Source organism: Rhinopithecus roxellana, chromosome 10, assembly GCF_007565055.1.
Source record: "Rhinopithecus roxellana isolate Shanxi Qingling chromosome 10, ASM756505v1, whole genome shotgun sequence".
NCBI lineage: Eukaryota > Metazoa > Chordata > Mammalia > Primates > Cercopithecidae > Rhinopithecus > Rhinopithecus roxellana.
The window spans coordinates 6,211,721-6,236,026 of record NC_044558.1 but is presented as its reverse complement, the minus strand read 5'-3'; the positions used below and the strand labels follow the sequence as shown (position 1 = coordinate 6,236,026).

The 24,306-nt window shown below is 54.0% G+C and overlaps 1 protein-coding gene across 3 annotated transcripts in view; it reads left to right on the top strand.

Moving 5' to 3' along the window:
- Nucleotides 1–24,306, top strand: part of TEAD4 (TEA domain transcription factor 4) — an 84,682-nt gene that overhangs the window by 44,702 nt on the left and 15,674 nt on the right. For 2 of the 3 annotated variants that reach the window (XM_030939738.1, XM_030939736.1), the window contains 7 exons: nucleotides 11,591–11,655; nucleotides 12,758–12,820; nucleotides 17,978–18,106; nucleotides 19,119–19,162; nucleotides 19,688–19,743; nucleotides 21,189–21,328; nucleotides 22,352–22,525. In XM_030939738.1, the coding sequence (XP_030795598.1) occupies nucleotides 11,591–11,655; nucleotides 12,758–12,820; nucleotides 17,978–18,106; nucleotides 19,119–19,162; nucleotides 19,688–19,743; nucleotides 21,189–21,328; nucleotides 22,352–22,525 (671 nt within the window). The remainder of the gene's footprint in view (nucleotides 1–11,590; nucleotides 11,656–12,757; nucleotides 12,821–17,977; nucleotides 18,107–19,118; nucleotides 19,163–19,687; nucleotides 19,744–21,188; nucleotides 21,329–22,351; nucleotides 22,526–24,306) is intronic. The other variant, XM_030939737.1, reaches the window with a different exon arrangement.

Sequence of the window (24,306 nt, the reverse complement as noted above, 5' to 3'; positions counted from 1 at the left end):
GAGTCTCCCACGCTCGTTGGCTCCGGCCCTCCCCTTGAGCACCTCTCACCCTCGTGGGCCGGCTCCCGGGCCCGGGGTGCTTGCCTTCTCCTGCTCACGGCCACTTTCATTTCTGCCCTGTCACTGTGTGACCCTCCCCCTGGCACAGCCAATGCTGGCCACTCTGACCTCCTTTGGCCAGGCTCACAGTCGGCCTAGCCTAGCATGCAGGTGGTAGGATTTGAACAACTTCTCACCGCCTTCTGCCTGCTTCTCGCCTTCCCCACTCCTCACACTCAGTGCTGGCCAGGTGGGCTCGCGTCCCGCCTCCTGCTCTCTGGAGGGCTGTAGCTAGCTCTGGGGTTTCCTCTGCATTCATCCCTTTCTGCCTCCTATGCTTCTCACCTTCCTGAGGTTGCTCTTGACTTTCCCGAGTCTTCCTGCCTCTTCTTTTCCCTGCCTCTCTCTCTCTGCTTCTTCCCTGCTGTGTCCCAGGTGGGCCATCCTATTAGCAGCTGTCAGCTCTCATTAAGCGCCCACCCCCACTGGGCAGGCCGTACTGAGGCCGTGTGGTCTCTGCTCTCCACGACTTCATGGTCTAATGAGAGGGGCAGGAGAACCTCTCTGGACAGTTAGCCACCTGGGCAGACACCAGGGTTGTCCACAGCCAGTATTAACCAGATTTATCTTGGGAGTTGTCTTGAAGGAAGCGGAGCTGAGGGTGGGTGCTTGTCTTGGTCTGTTTTCTGTTGTTGATAACAGAATACCTGAAACTGGGTCATAAAGAAGAAGTTTATTCCTTACAATTACAGAGGCCAGGAAGCTCCAAGGTCGAGGGGTTGCTTCTGTGAGGCCCTTCGTGCTGGAGGGGACTCTGCAGAGTCCCAGGGTGGTGCAGGCATCTCGTGGCGAGGGGGCCGGGTGTGCTTGCTCAGGCCTCTTCTTCCTCTGAGATAGCCCCCAGTCCCACTCCCATGCTAACCTGTTAGCCCATTAATCCATGAGTGGGTTAATCCATCATGAAGGCAGTGCCCTCAGGGCCATATCATTCCTTAAAGGCCCCACCTGTCAATACTGCCACATGGGGGATTAAGTTTCAACATGAATTTTGGAGGGGACAGATACTCAAACCATAGCAGTGCTCCAGGCAAGGGGGCCGAGAGGTTGTGAGCATCCGCCTAGAGGCGGGACTTTGCACGGTGGGTTTGGGGGACCTGATGGAGGGTCTGGGCAAAGCACTGTTGATTCGTCAGACTGTCAGAGGTGAAGGGATCCCTTCGTTTTGTGGATGAGTCACACAACTATTAAGAGGCAGAACCGAAACCACACGCGGGCTGAGTTTGGGAGTGGAGCAGGTCGAGGGGTCTGTTCACAAAGGCGATGGGACAGAGATTAGGAGTCTCAGCCTGGGCTCCTGCCCCCACTTCTTCACCATGGTGTCATCCGCGGGATTCTCTGCACCTCTTTGCTTTGTTGCATTGTGGGTTTCCAGCTGCTCCCGTGCTCCTCCCTACGGCCTACAACCCTGGCTTCAGGTGCCTGGAGGCCTGATGACGGAGTGTTCGAATCTACTCTGCCCCGAGAGCTGGTGTGACCTTGGGCAAGTTATTTAACGTCCTTGGGCTTCACTTTCCTTTTGTAAAGTGGAAGTCATAATACTACTGCCTTTGTGGGGATGTTTTGGTTTTATTTTATTGTGAAAAAATATACATCACATAAAATTAACCATTTAAGCCATTTTTATGTGTGCAGGTCAGTGGCATTAAGTACATTCACCTTTTTGTCCAACCATCATCACCATCCATTTCCAGAACTTTTCCATCATCTCAAATAGAAATTCTGTACCCATTAAACAGTAATTCCCCATTCGCCTCTGCCCCAGCCGCTGGTAACCTGTTCTCTTTTCTTTCTCTATGATTTGCCTATTTGAGGCGTTTCATAAAGGTGGAGTCAAGCCAGCCGCGGTGGCTCACGCCTGTAATCCCAGCACTTTGGGAGGCTGAGGCGGGTGAATCAAGAGGTCAGGAGTTTGAGACCAGCCTGGCCAACATGGTGAAACTCCGTCTCTACTAAAAATATAAAATTACAAAATTAACTGGGTATGGCGGTGCACACCTGTAATCCCAGCTACTCCGGAGGCTGAGGCAAGAGAATCTCTTGAACCCGGGAGGCGGAGGTTTCAGTGAGCTAAGTTCATGCCACTGCACTCCAGCCTGGGTGACAAAGCGAGACTCTGTCTCAAAAAAAAAAAGAAGTGGAATCAGACCAGGCGTGATGGCTCACACGTGTAATCCCAGCACTTTGGGAGGCCAAGGTGGGCAGATCACGAGGTCAGGAGTTCGAGACCAGCCTGGTCAACATGGTGAAAACCCGTCTGTACTAAAAATACAAAATTTTACAAAATTAGCTGGGTGTGGTGCACACCTGTAATCCCAGCTACTTGGGAGGCTGAGGCACGAGAGTTGCTTGAACCTGGGAGGTGGAGGTTGTAGTGAGCTGAGATCGCGCCACTGCACTCCATCCTGGATGACAGAGTGAGACTCCATCTCAAAAAAAAAAAAGAAAAAGAAAAATGGAATCATACAGTATTTCCCCTTTTATGTCTGGCTTATTTCACTTGGCATAATGTCTTTAAGGTTCATCCATGTTGTAGCGTGTGTTAGAATTTCCTTCTTTTTAAAGACTGAGTAATATTCCATTGTATGGATAGACTGCATCTTGCTTATCTGTTCACCTGTGGGTAGACATTCGTATTGCTTCTACCTTTGACTACTATGACTCATACTGCGATGAACACTGGTGTACAGGTATCTTGAGTCCCTGCTTTCAGTTCTTGTGGGATTGGAATTGCTAGCTCATATGGTAATTTTATGTTTAAGTTTTTGAGGAACCACCAAACTATTTTCCACAGCAGCTGCATCATTTTACATGCCCGCCAGCAATGAACAAAGGTTCTGATTTCGCACATCCTCATCCACACTTGTTATTTTCCATTTTTTGGATCATAGCCATCCTAGCGGGTGTGAAGCGCTATCCTGTGGTTTTTGATTTGCATTTCCTTAATGATTCGTGTTGCAGAGCATCGTTTCATGAGGTTATTGGAATAAGACCTTGCCTTCTAGTGTAGTAGCAGGGATGAGAGCACACAGCAGGTTCCAGATGCACAGCACAGGGGTGAAGGGAACATGCACCTGCCCTCAAGGAGCTCACGGCATGGTGGGGGAGCATGACTAGGACAGAGACTGAGGCAGGAATGGGCATGTCCTCTTGGGTGGGGAGCCGGGCTGGCTTCTTGGTGCTTCCTGGGGCTGTGGCCTCGAAGCCTGGCTGATTTCACAGAAGCCTCAGAGCCCTCCAGGGACAATGGTAGGAACAGCTCGAATGTCAGGCCCAATTGCTGCCTTCTCAGGCTTCAGTCAGAAGTTCCTTCTCCACAAATAGCCTCCTCCTCCAGCCTCAGGTGTTTATGGCTTCAGTTGATCCCTGGATAGCTGCACACCCCCACACACATCCCGGCCCCCATTTCCAGGCCACTGGGGATTAGGGTGGGGCAGGGAGGATGGGCCCAGCCTCCTCTCCCTGAGCCCCAACCTGCAGGGGTGCAATGTGGCACTTGCTCGCTCCACCGAGGCCCACAGTGAACCAAAGATGTCCATGTGTGCTTCCACCCGCTCTTTGGTGGGGAGGTTGTGCCCTCAGATCCTCAGTCCTTTTCAAGTTTGAAAGCCAGTAGCATTCACTATAACAGGGCTTCGTTAACAATATTGACAATACTCGCTGACCTTGCTGGCCCTCTGCTGAGTGGTGGGTGTTTTACTTACTCCATGCCATTTAATAGTTTATGGCCTGGGGGGTGGGCTGCCATGGAGAGAGGGGACTCGGCACAGAGGAAATGAGATACAGAAATGACCTAGCCCAGGCAGGATTGTGCAGCTGGGGTAACGATTTTAGTGGTGCTATGTGACGGCAGGGTGTGTGTGAGGCTGGGTGTGGGGCTAGGAGAAAGCGGAGATTCCTCATGGACGGACGCTGCCTCGGGAATGCTCCATCCTCAGCCTTTGGGCCAAGGCTCCTGTTTCTCCATGGGCAGCCTTCGCCCCTGGTGGTGTGGGGCCGTGGGTGTGAGGGGTGTGAGCTGGGGGCTGCTAGACATATGTCCTCTGACAGATGGGCCACGGTCTGGCAGGGTTGTCCTTCCCAGCCCCACCCAGGCCTGCCCTGGGGTTGGCGGAGGCCACCTGCCGCATTGCAATGCGCAGCTGCCTGACTGGCCTCCTCCTTCCCCAGCCTGTGTTCTCAGCCACCAGAGGGAGAAGGCCTGCAGTTATGCAGCTAGGGGCAGAGCTGGGACAAGGACAAGCCTTCCCACCGCCACCACCTCAGCGGGGTGCCTTACAAGTTTCTCACTGCCATAGGCCCTTTGCTGGTCTTCACTCTGGTTCCCACGCTCTGCCTGTAGGCCCACACTCCCTACTCCCTTCCGCGCTTGCCCCTGACTCTGGGAGCCTCCTGGTGTCTATATGATCCAGGATACGTTGGCTCCCACCAGCTCTGGGTACCACTGTCCATGAGTGGTGGGCAGGACTGCAGGCCCAAATAGTCAGATCTCCCTCCAGGACCTTACTTCATGCAGAGACTTAGGAATTGGGGGATTGATCCAAAGGGGAGGAGCAGCATCGTCCCTTGCAGAGGAAGCTCAGCCCTGTTGGGGGAGCACACCCTAGGGGGAAACAGCCAGCAAGTAGGAGTCTCAAAGCATTGGGGACAGCCTTAGAAAACACCTCGTGGTGCCTGGGACACTAGCAAGCCATGAGACTATAAATAAGTCATTTCCCCTCTCTGGGCTTCCGTTTCGTCTTCATCAGGCTAAACAGGACCTCTAGAGTCACGTGGTCCAGCCCTGCTTCTAAGAGAAGTGGCCTCCAGTTCCCTGTTCATTCGGAGTGGTACCATGCAGTCATGACAGATGGGCACTGGCGCCAGACTGCGTGGACCCGAATCTCAGCCGCCTGCTTGCCTGTGACACTGAGGACATTTCTCAACCTTGCTGTTTCCCTGTCCGTGGTGGATGACAGCACCACCCTCATGGAGCTGTTGTGAGGATCGAAAGGGTGAATGCAGATAAGCTGTCCCAGGATACATATCCATGTCTGCACAGATACTTGTACTGAGGAGGTGTGCAGCAAGTGTTCACTGTCATTAACGTTGTCACCGGAGTGACAGGCCACAGCAGCTCCCTCTGTGTGTAAAGCCTGGATTAGATGCCAGCTGGCCTGGAGGCAGTGAAATGGCTGCGTTGACCTCTAGAGCACCCCTGGTGGCAGGAAGGGAGCTGCCTGGTTCCCCTTGGCTGAAACACCCACAGACACCCCACACTTCACTCCCCCACAGGGGGTTCTCAACTGCCGGCATCACCCCTGACCAGCACAGTGAGGCTGGAGGGTCTGAGATGAGCCAGCAAGGGAGAGGAGGTGGAAGCTCCCCAGACAGCCAGGGGGAAAACACAACTTTCACAGATACAAACCTGGAGGACAGTATGCCGAGTGAAATATACCAGACCCAGAAGGACAGATGCCCGGAGGGCTCACTCAGAGGTGGAATCCCAAACAGCAGAGCTCACAGCAGAGAGTAGAAAGGTGGTTACTGGAGGCTTGGGCGGGCGCGACGGGGAGGGGTTGGTCAAAGAACACAGTTTCAGTTAGATGGGGAAATGTTTTTGGTTTTTAGTTTTTGTTTTTGTTTGTTTGTTTTAGACAGGGTCTTTCTTTCCCTGGCAGAAGTGCAGTGGTGTGATCACAGCTCACTGCAGCCTCAACCCCCTGGACTCAGGTGACCCTCCTGCCACAGCTTCCTGAGTGGCTGGGACTACAGGCATGTGCCACCACACCTGGCTAATTTTTATTTTTATTTTTATTTATTTTTATTTTTTTGACACGGAGTCTCACTCTGTCGCCCAGATTGGAGTGCAGTGGCGTGATCTTGGCTCACTGCAAGCTCCGCCACCCGGATTCACGCCATTCTCCCGCCTCAGCCTCCCAAGTAGCTGGGACTACAGTTGCCCACTACCACGCCCGGCTAATTTTTTTGTATTTTTAGTAGAGACTGGGTTTCACTGTGTTAGCCAGGATGATCTTGATCTCCTGATGTTGTGATCCGCCCGCCTCGACCTCCCAAGGTGCTGGGATTACAGGCGTGAGCCACTGTGCCCGGCCTTATTTTTATTTTTTTGCAGAGATGGGGTGGGGTCTCACTATGTTGCCCAGGCTGATCTTGAATTCCTGGGCTTGGGTGATCTTCCTGCCTCAGCCTCTCAAAGAGCTGGGATTGTAGGTGTGAGTCATGACGCCCAGTCAAGGAGGAATGTTTTTGGAGACCTATTGCCCAGCATGGTGACTACAGCAAAAAATAATATATTGCATTTTTCAAAAGTGCTAAGAAAGTAAATTTCATGTTCTCATCATGAAAAATGATAAGTATTTGAAATGATGGACATGTTAATTAGTTTGATTTAATCATTCCACATTATATAAATATATCATAACATCACTTTGTACCCCAGAAATACAGATTGAGCATCCCAAATCTGAAAATCCAAAATCTGAAATACTCCAAAGTTTGAACTTTTTTGAGTGCTGATGGATTTTAGGATTAGAAATGCTCAACTGGTAAGTATATAATGCAGGTAGCCCCCAAATTTGAAAAAACCCCAGATCTGAAATACTTCTTGTTCCAAGCATGTTAGATAAGGGCTAGTCAACCAGTACGTACAGTTTTAAAAAGAAAGAAAAGCCAGGTGTGGTGGCTCACACCTGTAATCCCAGCACTTTGGGAGGCCGAGGCAGGCAAATCACCTGAGGTCGGGAGTTTGAGACCAGCCTGACCAACATGGAGAAACCCCGTCTCTACTAAAAATACAAAATTAGCCGGGCGTGGTGGCGCATGCTTGTAATCCCAGCTACTTGGGAGGCTGAGGCAGGAGAATCACTTGAATCCGGGAGGCAGAGGTTGTGGTGAGCCAAGACTGCACTATTGCACTCCAGCCTGGGCAACAGAGTGAAACTCCGTCTCAAAAAAAAAAAAAGATAAAAATAGAAAGAAAAAAATACAAAGATGGGCCGGGTGTGGTGGCTCATGCCTATAATCCGAGCACTTTGGGAGGCTGAGGTGGGCAGATTACTTGAGGTAAGAGGTTCAAGACCAGCCTGGCCAATATGGTGAAACCCTGTCTCTACTAAAAATACAAAAATTAGCCAGGCGTGGAGGTGTGTGCCTGTAATCCCAGCTACTTGGGAGGCTGAGGTGGGAGAATCACTGGAACCCGGGAGGCGGAGGTTGCCATGAGCCAAGATCACACCAACCGCATTCCAGCCTGGGCAACGGCAAGACTCCATCTCAGAAAAACAAAACAAAACAAAAAAGAAGACAGCTGAGCCTGCCTTAGACCCTTTGGTGTGGCTCCTGTCCTGCCCGCTTCCTAGCCTCTCGCCCAGGGCTAAGATGGCCTTTCTAGCAGCAGAGCCCTGGAACCTTGTGGCAGAAGGTGAAGGTAGTTGTGGGGTGGTGGGCAGGGGTCGCTTGCAGAGGCTGAGTCCTCTGTGATGTTTGGGGTGAGGGTCTCAGCTGATGGGGGCCAAGGTCTCCCTACTGCTGCTCACTACAGGCTGCGGAGGAAACAGCACTGTTACGGACGGTCCTGCCTGATGAGAGGAGGTTCCATTAACTAAGCATCCTGGCTGGGCCAGGCCTCGGGCCATATTCAAGCCCCTGAGCCAAGAGTCACACCTGGACAGTTAGTCCTAGCTCTGCTGTGGGTGATCTGGTGCAATTCTCTGGCAAGTAGGTATCATTACCCGCCCATTGCAGGGAGGAGGTGGATTTACAGTGAAGCTAATGAGGTTTACACGTTAGGACCCAGCACTTACACGGGCCCCTTCCAAGTCCCTAAACTTAATTTTTGCTTCATTGAAGTAGAACTGACATACAACAGACTGTACATGCTTACAGTGGACAGTTTGATACATTTTGACAGATGGAGGCACCTGTGAAGCCATCACCACCATCAAGATAATGAATACGTCCATTGCCCCCAAAAGTTTTTAACCTAATTTTGTATTTTTCTTTTGAGATGGAGTCTCACTCTGTCGCCCAGGCTGGAGTGCAGTGGCTGGATCTCAGCTCACTGCAAGCTCCGCCTCCCGGGTTTACGCCGTTCTCCTGCCTCAGCCTCCCGAGTAGCTGGGACTACAGGCGCCCTGCCACCTCACCCGGCTAGTTTTTTGTATTTTTTTAGTAGAGACGGGGTTTCACCCGTGTTAGCCAGGATGGTCTCGATCTCCTGACCTCATGATCCGCCCGTCTCGGCCTCCCAAAGTGCTGAGATTACAGGCTTGAGCCACCGCGCCCGGCCTCCCAATTTCTAAACGTCTTAGTCTTCACAGAAGTCTGGGTTTGCTCATGTACAGAAAAGTTCAATGAGACCAGGACAGGACAGTGCTTTGAAAGTTACGTCAGACTAATCAGAAGTATAAGGTTATTTGCGTGTATTTAACTCACTCCTTTGAGAAGACTAAAACAGTTACGGGACATCTGACCAGCATCTTAGCATTCATTCCTTTGTCATTCAGGCAGCAAGTATTTATTGAGTGCCTACAATGTGCAGGCAGTTTTCTAGGTGTTTGGTATAAAAAGGTGAATAAATAGACCAAAAATCCCTATTCACATGGACTGTGGTTCTGATGGGGGTGGGGGCACAGACGGTACTCAAATAAGTTGGATTATGTGTTATGCTAGAGATTATGTGTTATGCTGTGGAGAAAAGGAAAGGCGGTGGGTGCCAGGGTGGGCAGGTAGAGTATGATTTCAGCCCTCAGTGGGATGGTCAGGGAAGAGAGAGCAGCATCCGAGGGGTGCAGGTGGTATGGGACTCTGGGGCAGAAGTGTTCCCTGGAGGAGAAACAGGAAGCACAAGGACCTCGGTGGGGCAGGTGTGGGCCTGGTGCATTCCAGGACAGTAAGAAGTTTAGGATGGAGCCGGTAGACTAGATCAGAGAGATGACTGAACTGGGGTGGCCAGATCCTGCAGGGGTTTCCGTGCCGTTGTAAGGACTTGGACATCATTAGTCTGGGGCAGATGGAAGCCATTGGAGGGCTTCTGAATTTCGATAGGGGCTGCAGCTGCTGTGTTGAGCAGACTGGGAGTAGGGAATACACGTGGACGGTGATGATCCTAATGCAAGCCAGAGATGACGGGAGCTTGGACCCTGGAAGGTGCGGTGCTGCACAGTGGCTGAATGAATTCTGGATATGTTTTGGAAGTCACACCAGACTCATTCATTCGTTCAACGAGTAGGTGCCAGGTACTGGAGATGCAGACTTGAACGGATGCATAGTCTCTTCCTCTGAGCTGTTGAGAGGCTAACAAGGAAAGACAGACACGGAAAACTGATGAGCACATGATAACCTGTGTGCAAGGCACGGGCCGGAGGAGCAACCAAGAACTGTATCCCAGATGGTCTGCCATCCCCATCCCTCTTGCTACACCATCACCCACTTCGCAGCTCTTGGGAACCTCTCTTCCTCCCTCATGCTTTTCCTTGCTCGCAGAGTAGGAAACCCAGCTCTGAACTGGGTTACTTACTTGGGCCTAGAGCATGTTCATTTTACAGAAAAGGAAACTGAGCCACACAGTGTTCTCACTGAGCCAGTGTTGAGGTCTGTTTCCTACATTTGTAGAAATTTGAAAAAATCTGCAGGAAAAACCTTAAAGGAACTAGATTTAAGAAGAGAAGGCTGGCCGGGCGCGGTGGCTCAGGCCTGTCATCCCAGCACTTTGGGAGACCGAGGCGGGCGGATCATCAGGTCAGGAGATCGAGACCATCCTGGCTAACACAGTGAAACCCTGTCTCTACTAAAAATACAAAAAAAATTAGCCTGAGCGTGGTGGCTGGGCGCCTGTAGTCCCAGCTACTCAGGAGGCTGAGGCAGGAGAATGGTGTAAACCCGGGAGGCGGAGCTTGCAGTGAGCTGAGGTCACGCCACTGCACTCCAGCCTGGGGGACAGAGCGAGACTCTGTCTCTTAAAAAAAAAAAAAGAAAGAAAAAGAAGAGAAGGCTGAGTGAAGGTCCTTAAAGGGAAGAGACTTACAGTGCTCCCAAAACTCATTTGTGGAGCTGCCAGGCTCTAGCCTGGCTCGCCAGCTTGCAGGTCTGTGGCCCTAGTTCATTCACCCACTGGTGGCGACTTACACCCTAGATGCTGCACGGGTGGCTTTAGTTAGACCTAGAGTAGACCTGTCAACCATTCACTGGACCGCCAAAGCCTTTCCCTAGAACACTTTGAGAGGAGACATCTTGTGGACCCAGGGTTTTAGGTGCAGAACAGCCCACAGACAATGTCCCCAGACTCCGATTCTCCCCTCCCTCCTTCCTCTGACACAGGCAAACCTTTTCTGGCAGACAGTACCTCTGGAGAGTAGCCTCTTAATTTGGCCTTGGCATTGGGTAAAGGTCAGCTGGGGGGTCAGCTTGGCCTTGGCCGTGCACTCTGGTTACAACCCAGGTGGCAGGCAGCCCACTCCCCTCACCTCCCCCACCATCAGCAGCTGCCTCCTGCGGACAGCCGCAAGCCCTCCAGGCTCCGCAGGATGGGGTGGGCTGGCAGCTGCTTCCTCCAATCCCCGCACTCAAACCCTCTTGCTCTGCCTCTCCTCACCCGCTGCTTTTCTGTATGGTCTAACGCTACCCAGAGGTCAAGGGCTTGCCTGACCACCCAGCCCGAACTGGCCCCTGGTCCTGTGAACACGCCCCTGTCCGTAGCACCCATGGATTCCGTCGTGTGGGCACATGCCACTCCTGAACTAGGGGACGCTGTGAGATGAGGAACCCCTTTCCATCATCTTTGTCAATACTGGAAGCCATGGACGCTCTTTGGGGTTTTCCAGGATGCTTCAGGCACAGCGGCAGTCCCTCGGGGGCTGGGCCCATGGGGAGTGCTCAGCCTTCCTTGTTGAGGGCTCCGAGTCAGCCATGGGGCTGCACATGTGCACTAACTGGCTTTTCTTTATGAGCGAACAGGCTCAGGCCTCCTCTCCGGGTCACTAAGTGTCTCCAGCAGTGGCACCCCCCATGCCTGCTGCTGCCTGCAGACAGGACAAGAAGTCTGGACGCTCCTACTCGTTTACAGAGGCAGAGGGCACGGTGGCAGTCACACAGGGCAAGGCCGAGGGCCGGGCACCTCCCTGGAGCCTCCCAAGTGTGAAGAAGGCTCCAGGAGAAAGTGTGGGGAGTGGGGAGGAGGTGGCCAGTGCTGAGGAACGGTGCCGGGGGCCAAGGGAGGCTCTGGAACTTCCTCAGGCTGTGTGTGGTTGGTGGCCGTGGGCCTTGTGAACCTTGTTCTCCGGTTTCAGCCCCCACAGTGAGGCCTTGTCTTCCTCTCGCTGCTGGGAGGTCCCTGTGATCCAGAGAGGGAACCCACAGAATCCTCACCCCACAGATCTGCTTGGGATGGGCAGAGAGGGAGGGTAGGGCTCCTCTCCCGCAGAAGGAGCCCCGCACCCCCTTGCCCTTCCAGCCTTTTGTCCTCTCTGCTGAGAGGCTGCTGGTGTCTCTGCAGGTCGGAACGAGCTGATTGCCCGCTACATCAAGCTCCGGACAGGGAAGACCCGCACCAGGAAGCAGGTGGGCCTCAAGAGACGGATCGGGGTCCCGGGGTGGTACCCCAGCACCAGCCTGCTCCCAAGGTGGGCCAGGCCCTCCCAGGACCAGACGCAGGCTTTCCATGGGCGGCAGCTCTGGATGAGTTATCTCTGTTGGGCGTGTCACGGGTGCTCCAGTTTTCTTTTTCTTTTTTTTTTCCTGAGACGGGGTTTCACTCGTGTTGCCCAGACTGGAGTGCAGTGATGCGATCTCAGCTCACTGCAACCTCCGCCTCATGGGTTCAAGCCATTCTCCTGCCTCAGCCTCCCGAATAGCTGGGGTTATAGTCACCCGCCACCACGCCCAGCTAATTTTTTGTATTTTTAGTAGAGACGGGGTTTCACCATGTTGGCCAGGATGGTCTCGAATTCCTGACCTCATGTAATCCACCCACCTCGGCCTCCCAAAGTGGTGGGATTACAGGCGTGGGATTACATGCCTGGCTGGGTGGTCCAGTTTTCTTGGGGTCCCTGCTGTCATCACTTAGGAGGAAACTCCTCCCCTCTCTGGAGAGTCAACAGCCCCCTCTTATCCTTCTCCAGGACACCAGGACAGACAGTAAAATATTGGCACTACTTCTTTTTTTTTTTTGAGACAGAGTCCCGCTCTGTTGCCCAGTCTGGAGTGCAGTGATGCAATCTCCACTCACTGCAACCTCCGCCACCTGGGTTCAAGCAATTCTCCTACCTCAGTCTTCCAAGTAGCTGGGATTACAGGGATGCGCCACCACACCCAGCTAATTTTTGTGGTTTTAGTAGAAATGGAGTTTCACTATGTTGGCCGGGCTGGTCTCGAACTCCTGACCTCAAGTGATCCACCTGCTTTAGCCTCCCAAAGTGCTGGGATTACAGGTGTGAGCCACTGCTCCCTGCTGGCACTGCGCTTTTGCAATATTGCCAGCTTCTGGATTAGCTGGTCAAGGCAGGACTGAGGGCCGACTTGTTGACCCTTTCATTCATTCATTCATTTGGTCCACAGATGTGGATTGAGGGCTGTGGAGGGCGAGGGTCCGGAAGCCAGAAGCCAGGCTGGGGAACACAGGTTGTTGGGAGGTAGAGACAGGAGCCCTCTCTCCCTGCCACAGGTTTCCAGCCACATCCAGGTGCTGGCTCGTCGCAAAGCTCGCGAGATCCAGGCCAAGCTAAAGGTAAGGAAACTGCAGTGTTGGGGGCTGGAGGGGCCAGGAGTGGTGGCTTTCTCCAACAGTATGCCTTCCCTTTGGGGTCAGGGCGTGGCTGCTGGTGTGTGAGTCATTGTGCTTTTCTCTGTTGAGGAAAGCCAGATTGGGCCTGTAACCTGTCTCCCATCCGCACAAGAGGGCCAAGTGGTGGACGCCTGGCTCCCCACACCCTGGGAGCTACAGGCCAGGCTCCTGCTGGGATCTCCCCTCGCGGGCTCCTGCTTAGAGAGGCTCACATGGCTCAGAGTAGCCGGATCACCCGCCAGCCCTCATTTCTTGAGGGTGCTTTAGTGCCCTCAACCAGAGCATGCAGAGCAGCAGGGGGATGGGGGGCACCTGCTGTGGGGTGGGGGTGGCGTTTATGGTACTGTGGGAGCTGGGGAATCCTTCCTGCTTCCTGCCCTGTGGGACTGGGGGTTCCTTTCCTTCCCTGGGTCAGCCCCATCTTGCAGGGCCTCTGCTCGTAGGTGACAGCTCTGGGGGGCCTGATGTTGCGGCATTCCCCTCGGGGTAGCCCTGCTCCCCACAGGAGTCAGGCCTCTGGGACCCTGGAACCAGGGGCCTTTGGGTGAACACTAGGAGGGAGTGAGCTCTCCATCAGGGAGACGATGACCACAGAGTCTGCACAGCCAGTTGGTGGGAAGATCTGACATTTGAGGCATTAAGTCTAGACCATTTATAAACATTTTTATTGATATATTTTTAGAGACAGGATCTCCGTCACCCACGCTGAGTGCAGTGACGCAATCATAGCTCACGGCCGCGTTGACCTCATAAGCTCCAACCATCCTCCCACCTCAGCCTCCTGAGTATCTGGGACCACAGGCAAGTGCCACTGCACGGCCATTTTTTTCTATTTTTTAATAGAGACGGAGTCTCCCTATTTTGCCTGAGAGGTCTGTAAACCTTTGGGCTCAAGAGATCCTCTTGCCTTGGCCTCTCAAAGTGCTGAAATTATAGGCATGAGCCACGGGGCCCGGCCTGCAAACATTTTTTTTTAAAGCAACATAGCCCCTTTTCTTTTTTTCTCCCAACAAAATATCACCCTGATGTGTTATCAGAGGAACTGTTCTGGTCAAAGCTAGGTTGGCAAGGCTCCTCTCTGCCCATGAATCCTTTCCTACCTCATGACACTTGAACTCTAGGGGACCTCAGAACCCAGTTTAAAAGCTACTGGGAGGTCAGGCATGATGTGGCTCATGCCTGTAAGCACTTTAGGAGGCCAAGGTGGGCGGATCACTTGAGGTCAGGAGTTCGAGACCAGCCTGGCCAACATGGTGAAACTCTGTCTCTACTAAAAATATAAAAATTAGCTAGGTGTGATGGCGCACACTTGTAATCCCAGCTACTGGGGAGGCTAAGGTAGGAGAATCGTTTGAACCTGGGAAGCGGAGCTTGCAGTGAGCCAAGGTAGTGCCACTGCACTCCAACCTGGGCAACAGAGTGAGATTCCATCTCAAAAAAAGCCACTGGGCTAGCTGGGCACGCACTCCTGTAATCCCAGCTACTTGGAGGTTGAGGCCAGGAGTTGGAGTCTGCAGTGAGCTGTGATTGCACCTGTGACTGGCCACTTCAGCCTGGGCAACATCGTGAGACCCCATCTCTAAAAATAGTTTTTATATTAAAGAAAAGCCACTGAATTAGATGACCTTGAAGGTCCCGTCTGGCCCTGGCAGTTCATGATCCTGACACTGGAATCTCAGAATGAGTGGGTGGGAACCACAGACCTTTCTGCCTCCTAGGAAGCCACACCCCACTGCCCACTCAGTTCCATTCCTCCTGCCATCAGCCCAGCTGTTCCCCAAGCCCCACAGCTGTGGCCTGGCACCTCGCTCCTTTTTCCCTGGGACAGCTGACCAGCCCTCAGCTGTTGCTCCCTGCCTCTCAGCCTGGCTCGTGTACCCTGGAAGCACCCACAGCCATGGAGCCTAGCCCTGTTCCCTGTTTCCCCTCTTCTGTCCGCCTCTGACTCACCGGGACCCCGCAGATGACCACGGTGAACAGGCTTCCCACTGCTGCGTTGAGGGCAATCCGTTGGGGGCCAGCTGTGACCCAAATTTGCCTCAGGGAATTATATTCATCCTTGTCCACAGGTTCTGACTTGGGGCCCAAGGACAGTCTTCAGTGGATGGCTGGACAGACACCAAGGGGAGCCATAAATTCCTTAAAATATGCAAATTTTCATGTATATGTGAGTTTCCTTGGAGAGATTGCTGTGAGGATTTTGTCATATTCTCAAAGAATCTAGAACCCAAAGTGATTAAGCTCTGGGTTAGAGAGTGATCCGGTAGAAATCCCTGAGTGAGAGGCTGGGTCGTAGGCCTGGCTCTGCCTTATGGCCGTGGTACTTGGGCAAAGTCACTGGGACCTCCTGGAGCTCCGTTCAGTTTCCTCATCTGTAAAGTGACAGACGAGCAAGGTGATATCCAAGTGCCCCTCCCGGCCCCAGTTAGTGGCTCCCTGGCTCCATTGCCCGGCCACGGCTGTTGCTCCCCATCAGGTCCTTCCCACTTCCTCCTGACCCCTGCCCTACCCTGCTTAGGCCGTGGTTTCCTGAGCCCCAGCCGTTTGTTTAGATCGAGTATCCAGGAAGGCAGGCACTGAGCAGGTGCAGCCCCGGCCTCATGATGCAGTTAAGTGCCGAGGTCTGTGGGCTTGCGGGGGTGCGCCTGCCAAGTCCCTCATGCCCTCCTGTGGGGAGAGGCTGGGGGCTGGCCTGGGCTCTTTCCTCCTGAAAATTGCAAGCGCCCCTGGATGAGTCACACCCTTAGACTTACCAGTTAGCTCCCTCTTTGGTTATCAGAGACAACCTCTGAGAGCAAAGCCCAAGTTTGGCCCCAAAAGGACAGTGGGGAGGAGGCCAGGAAGGACCAGGGGCAAACCTCATCTATTTCACTGCTTTGTCCACGTTGACAATGACCCAGTCCTCAGAACGGTTCCCCACTCCCCACTGCCCTCTATGATGCGTCTCCCCCGACCCCTTCATTTGCACGGCCCCCTGTGTGCCTATCTGGACCAAGCTCACCTGGCCATCCTCACCACTCTCAGCACCCTAGTCACCCAAATTCTCGGAGCCTCAGTTTCTTCATCTTAAAGATCCTACTAGTCCTGCCAGTCTCACGGGACGCAGTGAGGTTGTGTTCTTGAAAACCTTCTGTGGGCTGCCTCGTGCCACATGGGTGAAATGGTCGCCTTGAGAGGCTGAGTGGAGGGCCTGCTGTGTTCTGGCTCCACACCTGCACGGCACCAGGACGGCAGGGGAGCACTAAGGCTCTCTGAGCCTCCGGGCTGCGGTGCTGCCCGCCTCATGGAGCTGCAGTGTGGACCGTGTGGAGGCATCCCTCGGAAGAGCTTGTGAGGTACAAGGCTTGCCGTTGCTTCTCAGCTTCTGTTTTAACTTTATTTTTTAGAGACTCCCACTCTGTCGCCCAGGCTGGAGTGCATTAGTGCTGTCACAGCTCACTGCAGCCTCGACCTCCTGGACTGAGGTGATCCTCCTGCCTCAGCCTCCCGAGTGGTTGGGAGGTTCTCAACCTTTGTATCGCTTAAGGGAGATCCAGATCTACCAAGTTAATTACTATTAGTTATTCAATAGTGGTTTTATCTTTCTCATTAAAAAAAAATTCATGGCTGGGGGCAGTCGCTCATGCCTATAATCTCAGCACTGGGCAGTCGAGGCGGGAGGATCACTTGAAGCCAGGAGTTTGAGACCAGCCTGGGCTAATGAGATGCTGTCTGAAAAAAAAATAATAATCATAAAGATATTTATTTATGTATTTATTTAGACAGATTCTTGGTCTGTTGCCCAGGCTGGAGTGCAGTGGTGCAATCTCAGCTCACTGCAATCCCTGTTTTCCAGGTTTAAGCCATCCTCCCACCTCAGCTCCTTGAGTAGCTTGGCCAAAGGCACACACCACCAGACCTGGCTAAGTTTTGTATTTTTTGTGGAGACAGGTTTCGCCAAGTTGCTCAGGCTGGCCTTAAACTCCAACCTCAGCCTCTCCAGGTGCTGGGATAACAGGCATGAGCCACCGCTTCCGGCCAGATATCAAATTTCTAATCAGAGCTCCTGAGTTGACTCAGTCAAGCCATTTAGCCCTGATAAAGCTGCAGGCAGTGAATGATACTTGCTGTTCCAGACTATGTGTGTGTGGTCTTTTGGGATAATCCCTGCTGGGTACAGTAACGCATGCCTGTGGTCCCAGCTACTTAGGAGGCTGAGATGGGTAGATCATTGGAGCTCAGGAGTTTGAAGCTGTAGTGAGCCACAGTTGTGCAGTACTCCAGCCTGTGTGACAGAGCGAGACCCTGTCTCTGAAAAAAAAAAAAAAAAAAAAAAAAAAGACACAATTTCCATTAGGCTTCTTGAAATAGGAAATGTTGTGTCATTGGTTTTGAAGACCTTTGGAATTCAGGCACTCAGGATGGAAAACACTGGCTTATACGAATATAACAAACTATTACTATTGTTACCCGTGCCATCTACGTGGCTTTCCCTGTGTGCTTATTTGTTCCGGGCCTATTCAGGGTGAACCCATCCTCTGGGGTCTTAGAGCCTTTGGAGGGCAGACAGTGGGTATTTACCTTCTGATACGTGAAAGATGGGTGAGTCCCAGGTGCCTGCAGTGCCCAGGGAGATCCTTAGGGCAGGACCGAGGCAGGTAGAGCCACAGGAGATGGTCTCTTGCCTCCAGACAGCCCGTGTGGCCAGGGACGATGCTTCCTGTGCACTTGAGTCAGGATCCAGCAGGTATTTATGCTTCGTTTTCACAAGACAGGTGCTGAGCTGGGCACCCGTGGTAGAGAGGTGAGCAAAGCATAGAAGACCCTTGTTCTCGAGGTGGCCCCGTCATTAATAAAATGACAGATAGTGTCTCTCTAAGCTCTGAAGAAATAAGCAGGGCAAGTATCATGCCCCTTTGACAGATGAGGAAACTGACCAGAGAAACCAGGTGACTTTCTCAGTTGTAAAACAAGTTAATAGCATGGCGCAGACTTAACGCCTGGTCCCCCAGCTCTGGCCACTGGCAGTGAGACAGCTTTCCTGACCCCAGAGCCAGACCCGCCTGGCCTCAGCCTGACTAGTGACCCTGCTGAGGTCCTCCCTTGCAATGTCTCCCCCAGGACCAGGCAGCTAAGGACAAGGCCCTGCAGAGCATGGCTGCCATGTCGTCTGCACAGATCATCTCCGCCACGGCCTTCCACAGTAGCATGGCCCTCGCCCGGGGCCCCGGCCGCCCAGCAGTCTCAGGGGTAAGTGGGCTGCCGAGAGCCGGAGGCCAGGCCAGCCCTCTCCTGCTCCCTCCTCCCTGTTCAGAAGAACCAGAAGCATTGGCCAGCCCAGATTTCTCTCGCCTGAGTCCTGCTGGCCAGGGCAGTCAGGGAAGGAGGGAACAAGACCAAGGGTCCACACAAGTCCCGGCTTGGCTGATACTGGGATGCCTTTCTTTGGGTCCTCAACAGTGACTGCAGACTTTTCACAAGGGGGAAATGGGAGCTTCTAGGAGCTGACCAACTGGTAGCTCTGCCAAGTTGGCCCAATTTACAGATGAGGAAGCTGAAGCCAAGGTGGCTGAGCTGAAGCCTGAGACCAGCATGTCCCTGGGCAGCCCGTGCCATGCAGCCTCATTCCTGCCCTCCTGCCAGGTGGAGAGCTGGTGCCCAAGAACAAACCCCTGGTCAGATTTTAAATTTCCCAGCCATGACCATGTTGGCCACACTCTCAGAATGATCCAGAAAAGCCGCTTTTCAGAGCTGTCTCCTCGGAGGGGTTTCTTGGCTCCAGGGACTTAATGGGTCTTCAAGGCCCCTGCAGCACCACCCTAGGTATGTGGGGAAGGGCAGTGCCAGGCCACAGCAGTTTTCAAAGTGTGTCCCAGAGAGCACTAGTCCCTCCGCATGTTAAACAGATAGGACACGGTGGCTCTGTGGGTACGTTCGGGACCCTTGGCACTAAGCGGGTTCTTGGCACTGGGACTTTGCCGAGCCTTAGGTCTGCACGGTGACTCTGCAGGGGGTTGCCCTGTGCCGTGTGGACCACACCTGGGTGCTTTTCCCGTGGAGCCCCTCATCCACAGGGCCTGAGAGCCCCCGAAACACACTCTGGGGGTGCTGCTGTGGCCTTAGCATTCACTAGCTAGGCGAGGGCGAGGGCTCCAGCCTCTCCTCCCAGTGGAGGCCCTGCCCTGTCCCACCCCCACCCCCATGCCACAGGGCCCTGCGTGCACCTGGGGCCATGCTGATTCCATGCCTTTTGCCTCCTCAGTTTTGGCAAGGAGCTTTGCCAGGCCAAGCCGGAACATCCCATGAGTGAGTATGGCCTGCTTTCTGCTGCCAGTTGCTCCCTGAACTGAACTTGAACTCATAAACTCATGACATTGAGCCTGGGCCCCAGGGTGTGCTGGGGCTGCTGCTGGGGTCCGCCTTTCAGGATGGCTTTGAGCTCAGGGATTGGGCTCTCCTACTCTCAGGCATCACTGGGCTCATCTGTGATGTCCACACCCTAGGGTGGTATTTGCCAAAACTCCAGTCTGTCCAGGGTGTAGGCAGGGCCAGAGCTGAGGTCCCCCAGGGGAGGAGGCTGGGAGTCAGACCTCTGGCTGGCCTGGGAGGAAGAAAGGGAGGGGTGGATTTCTTCATCAGACACGCTGTGTCTGTGACCCACCACGAAACTCAAGGCAGTCGGCAGGGGCGGGAGTAGGAGGTCAAGGCCCATCAGGACCACTGAAATCCAGACCACCAGGACCTACCACACAGAGACCACTGGACCCAGTGCAGGGATCCGTGGTGGCAGCCTGGCCGAGGCTAACACCTCCCCGCTTCTCTCTCCCGCAGTGTGAAGCCTTTCTCTCAGCAAACCTATGCTGTCCAGCCTCCACTGCCTCTGCCAGGTGGGTGAGCACTGCGTGTCTCCCTTGCCATCCATCGCAGGTGTGTGGCTCCTGCCTCTGGGTCCGGGCCCCTGCATGTCCCTGTTAGATGCTGCCCCATCACACGCTCCGACCACACATCCTGGTCCCTGGCCACACCCCATTCCTTGCCCCCAGCAAGCACACCTCAGCCGTGTGCCAAGCCCCTTCGTGCCCTTCAGGTTGCCTTGTTCCTGTCCCCTCCCAGCTGTGCTCAGGGCTTGTGGGGCACATGCCTTCCAAGGGCAGTGCCTGTGCCCGGGTGGCTGCCCCACTTGGCCTACCTTGTTACTGCAGTGTGCCTTGCACATCTGGCTCCTGGGAGGGCTGAGGGGTGTCTAACTCACCAGCCTGGGGCCCCTCCCGAGAAGAGGGACCCTTGTGAAAGAAGATCTGGTGGAGGCAGCCAGCTCTGCCGACAGGAGCCCCCCCCCCCCCGCCCTCTCACTGACAGGCTCCGCTCTGTCCTCGCCTCTTTCTTGGGAGGGGCCCTCACCACCTCCCACTCTGTAGGATAAGACCAGCTCCTCACCCTTAAACTGCCCATTCTGGTGTGGAGTCTGCCTGCCCAGCCCCTTGGCTTTCCTGCCACCGAGAGCAGCCCTGCTGCCTCCTGCCCCCAGGTCCTGAAGGCTGCTTTCTCTCATTCACACATCAAAACGAAGTCACAGCGTCGGGTCCTGTCCACCCTCTGTCTCATGGCAGTCCTCTCCTGTCCATGCTGGCCCTGTCTTCACTCCAGGCCTGCTGGCTTTTGCCTGCGTTCCTGCAGCAGCCTCTTCACCGGCTCCCTGTCCCGTCTCACCTCCTCTCGTCACCCTGTCACTCACCAGAGCTTCAGTCTCATGGTGTTGCTTCCAGGCTTAGGGTGCCTTCCTGGCCCCCTGTTGCCTTCAGGACATGATCTAAACTACAGTAGGACTGGAGTAGGTTCATCTGTTAGCAGCGCTGGATGGAGAGCCTCTTCTGGGCCAGGCCCTGTTCTGGGAGCTGGGGAGACACCTGTGACGCACACAGGAAACGTCCCCGTCTCTCCGGGGTGATGCCACATTGTAATAGTTGATTCATCTGGTTATTTCCCCGACGGGAACAGAAGTTGCTCGAGGGCAGGAACTGAACAGTGCCTGTTTTGGAAGCCTTGGTCCTGCCGGACCCCAGTTGCCCTCCAGAATCCAGTCTTGCTGGGCGGTTCCGTGCAGAGTCCTGAGTGGTCTGAGTTGTACCAGACGAGCCCCTCCCCACCAGGGCAGCTCCGGGATGCCCAAGCCTTGCACTCTCCACCACCTCTGCTAGGAGGTCCATTTAGGGAGACGGGCGGCCCCCAGGCAGCACGGGTCTGTCCAAGGAGGCCCGGGGTGCTTGCAGAGGGTGCGGACAGGGCAGGGTGTCCGTGACCAGATTCCATGTGCCTCTCTCACTTTGTGCAGGGTTTGAGTCTCCTGCAGGGCCCGCCTCATCGCCCTCTGCGCCCCCGGCACCGCCGTGGCAGGGCCGCAGCGTGGCCAGCTCCAAGCTCTGGATGTTGGAGTTCTCTGCCTTCCTGGAGCAGCAGCAGGACCCGGACACGGTAGGTCCTGGCCTGTGCCTGGCTGGCTCCCCCGCCACCCCCTCTGCCTCTGTTTCTGCTTCCAGTGCTCTTGTCCCACTCCACACTGGGCTTGATTCAAGTTCCTTGTTTCTTTATGATCTTTCCTTCCGTCCTTCCCCCGACTCCTTTCCTCCTTCATGTCACCCCTCTTCCCTCTTTCCCTCCTCCCTGGCCCAGTGCCCAGTCAGCCTCCTGCTCCTCCCTCCCTGTCCTGTGTTCCTCCTCCCCTCCTAACCCAACCAACCCTTAGTCCAAGGTCGCTGTGGTCCCAGCCCCACCCCCACACCATCCCAGTCCTTTCCCTGGCTCTGAGAGGCGGGCAGGAAGCTGAGGAGTCTCCTGTGTGTCTACTCCACATCCTACGGGATACCAGCCTGTCACCTTCAGTGTCCAGTGTCCTGGGTGACCAGCGTCACCTGCAAAGGTCAGAGGGGGACCTGGAGGAGGCCAAGGTGACAGGATGCCAGGGTCCTTTTCACTCTGACATCTTCAAACTTCTTTTTTTTTTTCTTGAGACAGAGACTTGCTCTGCCGCCTAGGCTGGAGTGCAGTGGTGTGATCTCAACTTACTGCAACCTCCGCCTCCTGAGTTCAAGCGATTCTCCTGCCTTAGCCTCCCGAGTAGCTGGGATTATAGGTGCCCGCCACCACACCTGGCTAATTTTTGTATTTTTAGTAGAGACTGGGTTTCACCATGTTGGCCAGGCTGGTCTTGAACTCCTGACCTCAGCTTCCCAAAGTGCTGGGATTACAGGTGTGAGCCACTGCGCCCAGCTCAAACTTCTTTTTAGCTGACGACCCCATGAACCGAATAGACTCTTAGAAGTCCAGGATGTAAAATAAAAGAAGTCTTTTACCATCTCCGTTTCACTCATGGGGAAACTATGGTCCAGAAAGGCCAAGCGGCTTGCGCCGGGTCACGTGGTGGGCTTGCAGAGCCGGGGCTGTCTGTCTGACTGTCTGGCCTGTGCTCCGCCTCCCTCAGACCCACTCTCTCTACAGTACAACAAGCACCTGTTCGTGCACATTGGCCAGTCCAGTCCAAGCTACAGCGACCCCTACCTCGAAGCCGTGGACATCCGCCAAATCTATGACAAATTCCCAGAGAAAAAGGGTGGACTCAAGGAGCTCTTTGAACGGGGACCCTCCAATGCCTTTTTTCTTGTGAAGTTCTGGGTAAGCCTGTGATAAACTCTTCCTTCCTACCACCAGGGCGTCCGTGGTAGTGAGAATGGGGCGAGAGTACCCAGAGCGTGCCCTTGCCACAGTAGAAACTTGGGGAGGTGGCACCAGTGAGAAGGGGAGAGCAAGCGCAGCATGGCTATGGGGTGGTCAGAGCTGAGCTGAGGAACAGGGCGGTGATCCCAGAGAGCTGGCCTAGTCGAATGAAGCCTTGTCTCGTGGGTGGTGATGGCAGCTAACCCCGGCAAGACGTGGAGCCCTTAGGAGGTGAAGTTCCAGAAAAAGACAAAGGGGACCCTCCGGGGATGAGTGAAGACATGACGAGGAGCGCCCTCATCACCCAGGTCTTTGAATGACAAGTCCTGCATGGGTTTCCGGGCCTGGAGCTCGTCCTTCGGTGCTCATGTCCAAGGCATGTTGAGCTGAACAGAGCTTGGAGAAGGGGAGGGAAGTGTTGGATGGGCGAGGCCACCCCAGAAGAAACACCCACCCAACTTCTCAGATAGCTCAGCCCATAGACTTGGCCTCTGCGGCCCTCCCACCTCACTCCTGGGCAGGTGTTTTGTGGGTAGAACCCCCTCCATTAGAAACGTCTTGTCTGAGGCCCAGAGGTACAGTAGCTGCCCTGGGAGCTTAGCTTCCTGGGGCCCAGTATGTGCGGAAAAGGGGTGCGAGGAGAGAGTCAGACAAATAAGTGCTAATGAAGCCAGCGGTGAGGAAGGACAGGAAATCAGGCTCTGTGACTGAGGCTTGGAATATTCTCAGGACATGGACTGAGGTTTTGGTGGCTCTGCCCGCATCCCTCTTCCCCACTCCCCTTCAGCTCCCTGCATGCTCTTTTCAATGCCTCTTGTGCAGAGATTCTTACCATTTATTTGCTCCCAGGCCATTTTCATAATCTGAAAGCTTTACTTTTCCTAGAAAGAGGCCTATTCACATCAAAGTTTATATATACGTTCAGATGGCTTGCCAGCTCCCAGTGAGCAGCCCCAGCCTGGCTCTCACCCACAGCTGAACTTGGGGGCAGGCTGTCTCCAGAAGGGGCAAGTGTTGGAACTGAGACCTAGGGCCCCTGGCCTTCAAGACACTTAGCGTTTGCGCTCTGCTAGCAGGATGGAAGTTGGACCCCAGCCTGAGGGATGGGCCCATCTGTTGACAGAGATGGGCAAGGCTGTTGCAGCCTGGGAGTGCATGAGTAATAAAGGCAGAAGGAAGTGGGCTCTGGAGTGAAGTTGAAGCCCTTTTCATACGAAAGAGGGAATAAGAGGAGACAACTGGGAAAGTGAGTTAGATTTTGGAAGGTCTTGATCATGCAGAAGTTTGAGTTTTAACCTGTTCTGGAATGAGAAATAAGTAATATTTTATTTTACTTGGTCTTCTTTTTAAATCAATGCATGTTTATGGTTAAAATGTTAATTAATACCAGGGGGCTTATTTAACAAAAAAGAATGAAGGGCCAGGCGCGGTGGCTCATGCCTGTAATCCCAGCACTTTGGGAGGCTGAGGCGGGCAGATCACAAGGCCAGGAGTTCAAGACCAGCTTGACCAACATGGTGAAACCCCGTCTCTACTTAAAAAAAAAAAAAAAAATTAGCCAGTGTGGTGGTGCACGCCTGTAATCCCAGCTACTCAGGAGGCTGAGGCAGGAGAATCACTTGAACCTGGGAGGCGGAGGTTGCAGTGAGCTGAGATCGCACCACTGCACTCCAGCCTGGGCAACAGAGCAAGACTCTGTCTCAAAAAAAAAAGAATGAAAAGCATCGTATTCTTGTCCT